Below are 8,253 nucleotides of genomic sequence, written 5' to 3' on the forward strand. Positions count from 1 at the left end.
TGGGGGTGACAGTATCTGAGCAAAAAACCTAGCAAAGCACAGGAATCAACAAAATGCAAAGGCAGCTCCCCACAGCCAAGGGAAGGTACTGGCGGCTGTCTGTCTGGTAAGGGATTATAGCCAAACAGTGAAAGAAAACACTCAACTCATCAACAGACAGATAACCCCCAACAAAAGGGCAGGGCGGGACAGGGCGACATCCTCCAGAGTGGACAGACACCTGGCTAGCAGGTACACAAACAGGTGCCTCCATCACCGGAAACCCAGGCAGGGCCACCAGAGCCTCCGTGAGCTGTCAGTTTTCACCTATCAGGACGGACTGTCAGAAAACAAGACTGAGGGTGTGGAGGAGGGGAATGCTCCTGCCCTGTGGGTGAAGTGTGACATGGTGCAGCCAGTCAAGAAAACAGTATGGAGGTTCCTCAGAAAATTAAAAATAGCACTGCCATATGATTTAGTAATCGCCCTTCTGGGCACACATCCAAAAGCATCAAGATTAGGATCTCAGGAGGTGTCAGTCCTTGTTTGCCGAGGCAGCCACAAGGACAGGGCGTGGGAGCGACTTGCGTCCATCTGCGGCTGGGTGGATGGGGGCGCATGACGAGGCACCCAGGGGAATACCATCCTGCTTTTAATGGGGAGGAACGTGGACGCCTCAGGTGTGGGGCTGCTCCCGAAGACCCTGTGTAAGTGAAAAGAGCTGCTGCAGCGGACAGCATGGCTGCAACATACGAAACCGGTAGACTCCCAGACAACATGGCTACAACATACGAAGCCGGTAGACTCCCAGACAACATGGCTACAACATATGAAGCCGGTAGACTCCCAGACAACATGGCTACAACATATGAAGCCGGTAGACTCCCAGACAACATGGCTACAACATACGAAGCCGGTAGACTCCCAGACAACATGGCTACAACATACGAAGCCGGTAGACTCCCAGACAACATGGCTACAACATATGAAGCCGGTAGACTCCCAGACAACATGGCTACAACATACGAAGCCGGTAGACTCCCAGACAACATGGCTACAACATACGAAGCCGGTAGACTCCCAGACAACATGGCTACAACATATGAAGCCGGTAGACTCCCAACAGTGGGGAGCAGGTAGGAGATGCTAGGGCTGGGGAAGGATGGGGGCTGCTGGCCCACGGCTCTGGAAGATGAACAAAGGCGCATTGACATATGGAGGGTGTATGCTTATATGTGGAGATCACGGGACATAGACCCCAAGCTCTGCTGAGGTGGAGTGACATGGGGAGCCAGGAAGTCATGGGAGCAAGGTGCATTCCACCCTTTCTCAGAAGTCTGCCTGTCTTCGTGGTTAGTCGTAGATAGACTGTTTCTAGGGACATTTTACAGACAGGAAAACAGAGGCTCTGGAAGAGACTCAATGACCTAGACCACAGTGAGTGCGAGTCTCACTCTGAGCCCAGCCTCTGTGGGGCTCTTTTGTGCCAAATCTGGGTGAAGATGGGGGAAGGAGGGCTGTGGCTGTTTGGGGACCTGAACTTCAGCTCTCCCGCCGTGACAGAGCAGAGAAAAGGGAATGGTCTTGGTATGGGTTGCCTAGGGCAAGACATATTTCTTATGAAGTCACACAAGTCAAGGAGGGACCAGTTCAGATTGGTGACTGCCCATGAAGACTCTGTGGACTTGGAGGTGCAGTGCAGATCAGGAGGGCTTCTTGGAAGGGGACAGAGAGTGGTACTGAAGGGCAAGAGTGTGCTTGCCCTGTGGAGGATGGCAAAGCCCCGCAGGAGGTGTGTGTGTGTGTGTGTGTGTGTGTGTGTGTGTGTGTGTGTGTGTGTGAATGATGGATAGGTGACTCTTCCACGAAGGTGGGACCATTCTCCTTCTGTGGTGCTGCTGTATCAGTCAGTGCGGCTGTGTAACAAACAGCCCCTGTCAGTGAGCTTGCTCATGATTGCTGGAGGTTGGGTCTTCTCTTCCCCAGGACCCAGGCCCAGTTACATGCATGGACATTTATTTCTTTTGAAGTTACCTTAGCTTCTGGGTCTTCTTACAGCCTGCAGGCATGGATGGAGGGGAGCGACACAGCCCAGCCTCGTTCAGGGATTATGACTTTGCTGGACCATGAATATTTCGGGTGGCACCACAGACAGGCTATATATACCACAGTGCTCAGTGTTCCTGACGGCAGGAAGCCCTGCTGCCCACAGTAGTTCCCACTAGAGTTTATTACCTTCGCAGCCCCACATCTCTGATCCTTCTACTGGTGCTATGTCGTCTAGGGCAGGGGGTATGGGATGGACACAATCCACAGAGGCTTCCTGAGATAGGAGACCTAGTCTGGTCCAAATCTAGAGTTGGGATGTGAGCTGATGATTGGAATTCTGGGTTCTGGGGACAATCCTGGGGTGCCCATGGCAGGAGAATCTGAGGGGAATCAATTTCTCAGCAGCCCTGTGGGCACAGGCTGGGATGTGAATATCAGATCGAGCTGAGACAAGAAAGGACACACAGTCACCTTTTGACTCCTATGAATCCCACCCTTGGGCCCCAGCCCCCCCTCCCAGATGAGGCCCCTTTAAATGCAAGGTTCTGTCTTCCAAAAGGCTCCTCCCAGTCTCCTGGGCAGCCAGGTAAACAAAGGTGAGACCCTATCTTCTGACATGGCTTCCCCTTGCTCTGGGCACCTTAGCCCCACCGGTCTGCCCCCGCCTGCTGTGGCCACTCCAGGTGAGACACGAGAGGATGAGTGAGGAAGTGGGGCCAAGGATGTGTGAGAACTGGGAGCAGTGGTCCAGAAAGTGGGGGGGGGCAGTCAGCTGAGGGCTCTTCCTCCGAGCTCCTTCCTGCTGCTTCTCTCCCTGGCCCTCCTGGGGGTGGGAACAGACACACAGCCTCCTTTGTTCTGGTCACACCTCTAGGACCCCAGGACCTCAGCCCTCCACCCCTATGGTGACACCACCCTCTCTGGTCACCATTTTCCTGTCATCCCACCGAGTGGCCCATGCCTCTGGATTCCTCTGCTCCTAGGAGCCTGTTTCCCCAGCATGGGCAAGACCTGGTCAGCAGGTAGACTATGGTTCCTCTATATCGACCTCAGGATTCGTCTCGGTTCTGCTCTCTTGAGGAAGCTCCTGTCCTACTTGGCGGAACCACACTCTCTGTTTTTAAACCATCTGCCAGCCCTCCCAGCTTTGTCTCACTCACCCCACCCCGGCCTTCTCCTTTTCCTGTCCTTACTTGGGCAAATGCCCCTCCCCAATGCCACCCCACCCTTGCCTGTGTCCACTAAGCTGGCAGGCAGAACCAGGTCTTCACCCTCTTAACAGCTGCCTGCAGGGTGCTCCAGCAGGCCGGGTGGCTACTTTCTTGGTTGCCTGACTTCTGTCCTAAGCAACAGCCAGGGGCCTTCTTGCTCTGTGCCCCTCCTAAGCGCAGCTTCCGGCTGTGAATCCCTTTCTCCATGAATCCGCAGCCATTACAGGAGGACTCTGGTACTGATAGTACTTATTCCAGTTACCTTCTCCACTCCCAGCCAAGGTCAGCTGCCCGCCCTTCTCCCTTAACCGAGCCACACCCCAAGCTGCGCTCCCTCCCCGTCAGTCTTTCCTCAGAGGTAGGTGGCCAAGCCTCCCTCCCACCTCAGGTTTTTCTCAGCCATCACCGCAGAGGTGGGTGGCTCTGTATTTCCGCTCGCAACCTCATGTCCCTGGCAGTGACTGCCCCACTTCTCTGCTCATCATTTATAGCAAAACTCTGCCAGAAGGTCGCTCATCCGCGTTGCCTCCAAATCTCTCTCTCGCATTTGCTCTTGAACCCACTCTAATCAGGCTTAGTTTCTGTACTTCCCTGCAGCAACTCAGGTCAAGGTCACTGATGGCCTCCATGGTGCTAAATCTGAGGCCAGTCTCAGGCCTCATTTGATTGTGACCCACGGACAGCAAGTGGCTCAGCCCCTCTCTGTTCCCACATCACTGTTCCTCCTTGGTCCCCTCCCTAGCTTCTCCTCTCCCTGACCTGTCAAGGACAGATGGCCGGCCTCAGGCTTGGTTCTGGATCTCCTCCCCTCCTCTCCCCTCCCTTCCCCTCCCCTCCCCTCCCCTCACATTTCCTCTCTCCTCTCTTCTCCTCTCTTCTCCCCTCCCCTTTATTCTCCCCTCTCCTCCTCTTTTCTTTTTCCCTCCCTTCCTCCATCCCTCCTCCCCTCCCTCCCTTGGTGATTTCATCTACTCTTTCAGCTCTAACTACTCCATCCCCAGTCTATCTCCAGTCAGAGACACTGCTCCCCGCTGGTCCACCTGAAGGCTTCAACCTGCCCCAAATCAAGCTCTCCATTCCCTGGCCCCAGCAGCTTCTCTTTGGCTGGCCTTGGAGTTCCCCTCGCCCACAATGCTCCCGTTCCACAGGTCCACTCTAACTGCCTTCAAGACATCTTCAGAAGCAGGGCTCTCCTCACTGCTGCCCTGGCTCTGGATGCCTTCACCTGGACCAGAGGCTGCTGCCTTACTGGTCTCCCTGCCACTGCCCTCCTACCCCCACCTCTATAAGCTAGACTTACCCGGAACAAGGCCAGTCGGATAAAACCACCGCATCCATGCCGGGGCTGTGATGGGGTCTCCTCTCCCACCTGCAGTCCCTCTTTTCTGCACCAGCACCTCAGAGAAATTTCTACAGCCCCTCTGTGGCTGCCCCCCACACCCTGGCACTGAGCAGTAAGGCAGGGACCTCAGAAGACAGCCAGGGAGACGGGATCTCATTGGCCCTCTGAGCTGTATACCAAGGGTACAGCCATCTGCAGGCCTGGCCTAGCCCACTGGGCTAGGCAGGTCACACCTGCTTCATCTCTCCCCGCCTGTCACAACACTACTAGTATTGCCCAGGGTTCATACTCAAGAAGGCGTTTGCTTATCTGAAGGTGGAAGAACAGGTCTGGCTCTTGGCTGCAGAGAGTGTCTAGTATAGAACCTGACTGTATACAGCAGGTGCTCAGTAAGTGCACTGTGTAAGAATTATAACCAAGAGGCTCCAGGGCATGGGTGTGGCACTAGTAGGTTTACCGCAGCCCTCCTGCATGATTTTCCTGTTCTTAGACCTTCGCCCATAGCCAAGATGCAATGTTGACCCCCATTGCGTTGTGGGAGCCCACATACCTGCAAGCTGGAATCCTCCAACTCCTAGGACTGGTCCCCATCCTGGGGTCCCAGCATCTGCTGTCATGCCAGGCTTCTCTATCCCATCTCTCTGGCTGAGTGCTCCATTATCCTTATTCGTATTTCTTCCTCATGGGAACCAAGTTTAAGACCCCAGGCCAGGCCCATAGTCTGCTGTATCCAGAGCAGCCAGGGTGGTTTCTACTGAGTTACTCAGTCACCTTCTGCCCCTACTACTGCCTGCCCACCACCTGCTGGGTGAATCCTACCATCTTGAGCTTTCTGGCCAAATTAACCCCCTTCCCATCTTGAACTTTCTGCCCAGGAGCCTGATTTTTTTCATACTCTTGGAACCTTGCTGGCCTCCAAAATCTGTTGATGCAGTCCCTCAGCAAAGTGGACAACTTTCCTTTTGGAGGGAGAGGTGACGAAGGAGGCAGGAAAAGGGTCAGGGATAGAGGCAGGCCACCTTGGTCCCATCTAGGGTTGAGAGCCTCTCAACCTCGCAGGCATTGTCCTCGGAGTTGAGGGGGGCCCCCATTTCTCACTCCCGAGTGGCCCTCACCTTGTTCTTCTGTCCTGGTGGCCTTTCCTTCCGTTTCCTGGCCCTTTGCGCCCCTAGCCTCCCCGCGCAGAGACGAGCGCGTGGGGACCCCCGCTGACTGTTGCGCCCGTCGCAGGTCCCGCTGTGCCCCCCGCACCGCGCTTCCCCGACATCTATGGCGGCGACGCGCAGCTCTGGGAGGCGCATTTCCGCGGCATCGGGCGCGCCTACCGCGCGCTGGGCAAGGAGGACGACTTCGCCATCCGCGTGCTCACAGAGGACTTCACGCTGCCCTTTCCGTTCGCCTGGCCACCGGGGCCCGACCCGGCCACCGGGCCGCTCTTCTACGATCCGCGGGACCGCGTGGGCTTCGATTTTCTGCTGCGCGGCCCTGGCGCGCCACCCCCCGCGCTGCTGCAACCCCTGCACGCCACGGCGCAGGCGGCCGAGCGCAAGCGACGCCTGGAGCGCCTGGCGCTGAGCTATGCGGGTGCGGGTCGGCCTCATGGCTTGGTGCTGCTGGCACCTGCGACCGCTGCTTTCCCGCCCGAAGCGGGCCGTCCTGCTTGGCGCACTTTGGGTCGCGACAGCGAATAAAGCCTTTGTCTCTCCTGTCCCCTCGTCCTGCATCGCCCTGCCCCGTGCGCCAGGGAAGCCCTGGAAGGGGCGCGGGACACAATGCCTGCACGAACTCCACCACCTAGCGAGTCTGTGAGCCTGATGGAAAAGGAGATCCAGGCAGGCTGCGAGAAGGAGAAGGGTCGGGGAAGGTGGGAAGTCAGTCCCTCCACCCCAGTGTTGGCTCTCTCACTCAGCACCAGGATGGGAAGTTATGATCTCACCTGACAGAAAGGAAGGTGAGGACAGCCTGGCCTCCAAGAAGTAGCTGGATGTTGACTGCCCTTTACCTCACTCCAAGTGCCACAGCGTTGCTGGTTTCCATGACAGCCGCTAGAGATGCACAGGGATAGAGTGTATGCGTGGAGAGCATGTGAGAGGCAGTGTCAGGAAGGAGTTCTGACAGTCTCCAGCCTGTCTTCTTCTCGGTTCCCTTCCAGAGCGTGCTGTCAATGGCTCCCTTGAAAAATCTGAGAGACTTTCCTGGAATGTGGCACATGTGACCAGGGCTTCCAACTTGTCCCTTTCTAGGTTGCAAATTCCAGGGAGGAGTCTGTGTCAATAGTTAGTGGGCTGCAGGGAAGGATTGCCTAGCCCCGGAGACTTCTCTAAATCGTGGGACATCGAACAGCAAGGCCGAGTGGCCTTTAGTGAAATGACCAGTCCCTCTCCTGCCTGGAAGACTGTGGGTTTCTGGTGGGCTGCAGGCCCGTTCCCACGCAAGAGCATCTGGACTCAGACTTTGGTTCTGCTTTTGTTTGTTTCTTCTAATCCAGGAGTTATTTATAATTTCCCAGCGCTGAGGAGAAAAAAAAATTCCCAAGTGCTGGCAGAACAACTTAGACGGAATGTTCACTTTGGGGGAAGAGGAGGAGAAGCAGGGGCAGCAGGAGGAGAAGGGGGAGGAGGAGGCACAGTACCAGAGACAGCTTGGGGCAATGGAGGAGGCAGTCTTTCCCTTCCTCCTCTCCACTGCACTGGCCTCAACTGCAGTCTCTGCTCTAGGCTCCTTCTCCACTTGGGCATCTCTTCAACACTATAGAGACGTCTGATGGCGTCATTGTAACACTACCCAGCATTTGGTTCCTAATCGGGCCCTACCCGTCTTGACTCTGCACTAGTCTCTGTCTGTCCATATGGTATATGAGCTGTTTAGGCTCTTTAAAGACAGCATCTAGATTTGGAGGTCACCCTCCGAACACAGGCAGGGCATCTAGGAAGCCAACTGGGTAGGGAAAGGGGGCCAGATATAAAGCAGCTCATACTGTGGGCAACTGGAGGCTAGTGCCCTTTGGCTCCCACACAGAGCCATGCTCCCAGGGACAGGAAGACAAGCACTTAATCACTGCCTCCCTGTCCTAGTGAGGAGTCCTCTAGGCCAGTAAGTCCTGCAGGTCAGCTTGCCCCGTGGGGGATGGAGCACACGCCTCCTCTCTCATAGCATCTGTGAAGTCATTTTATGACTCTACTCTAATAACAAAAATGTGGGGGTTGGGCTTTTTATGTTTTTAACCTCGCTTTTCTGGAAATTGATTTTCAAAATAGTTTTCAAAGGCATGTGGTTGAGAGCTCAGAGACAGAGCCTTGAGCCAATCCGAGAATATAGGGCACCAAGACCCCCCCAGCGAGTTATCAAACAGGAAATTAAACATCACAAGGAGATGCAGGAGTGACGTGAGCAATAATGGTACGAACTATTCCCAGTAGGATGTGAAAGTCACTGGGAGGGGGTGGCGCTTTAGCTAAGAATGACAGGGTGAGGAGGAAGCTGCCCTGTGGGTAGGGAAAGGGTGCCTAAGGCAGAGGGGACAGTGTAGGCAAAGGCCGGACAGTCCCAGGGAGTGGCAGCAAGGATCAAGGCCCCTCCCCCAGGAGTTCTGTCAGGCTAGAGACTGATCTCAGGTGGGCTTCAACCATAGGAGGGATTGGGGTGATCAGGTAACTGAAATGGCCGGTAACA

General features: G+C 55.5%; 2 protein-coding genes across 3 annotated transcripts in view; one reads left to right on the forward strand and one right to left on the reverse strand.

The window, feature by feature from the left end:
* Positions 1-7,006, reverse strand: part of LOC125415218 (maestro heat-like repeat family member 5) — an 82,425-nt gene extending 75,419 nt beyond the window's left edge. Inside the window, exon 1 of one of the 2 annotated variants that reach the window (XM_048457414.3) lies at positions 6,518-7,006. The gene's annotated coding sequence lies outside the window, so the exon portion shown is untranslated. Of the gene's footprint in view, positions 1-5,696; positions 5,781-6,517 lie in introns of those variants that run through there. The other variant, XM_048457415.3, reaches the window with a different exon arrangement.
* On the forward strand, positions 2,564-6,523 carry C19H8orf90 (chromosome 19 C8orf90 homolog). The gene is made up of 2 exons (XM_085678892.2): positions 2,564-2,711; positions 5,812-6,523. The coding sequence occupies exons 1-2, from the start codon at positions 2,564-2,566 to the stop codon at positions 6,270-6,272; spliced, it is 609 nt and encodes a 202-aa protein (XP_085535018.2). The 3' UTR covers positions 6,273-6,523.
* Positions 7,007-8,253: the final 1,247 nt, after the last annotated feature.

This window comes from Myodes glareolus, chromosome 19, assembly GCF_982192425.1.
Source record: "Myodes glareolus chromosome 19, mMyoGla1.1, whole genome shotgun sequence".
NCBI lineage: Eukaryota > Metazoa > Chordata > Mammalia > Rodentia > Cricetidae > Myodes > Myodes glareolus.

Coding starts and splice junctions, on each gene's coding strand:
- C19H8orf90 (XM_085678892.2), top strand. CDS start 2,564: ATGCAAGGTTCTGTCTTCCAAAAGGCTCCTCCCAGTCTCCTGGGCAGC. Junction 2,712..5,811: donor GCCTGCTGTGGCCACTCCAG/GTGAGACACGAG, acceptor CGCCCGTCGCAG/GTCCCGCTGTGCCCCCCGCA.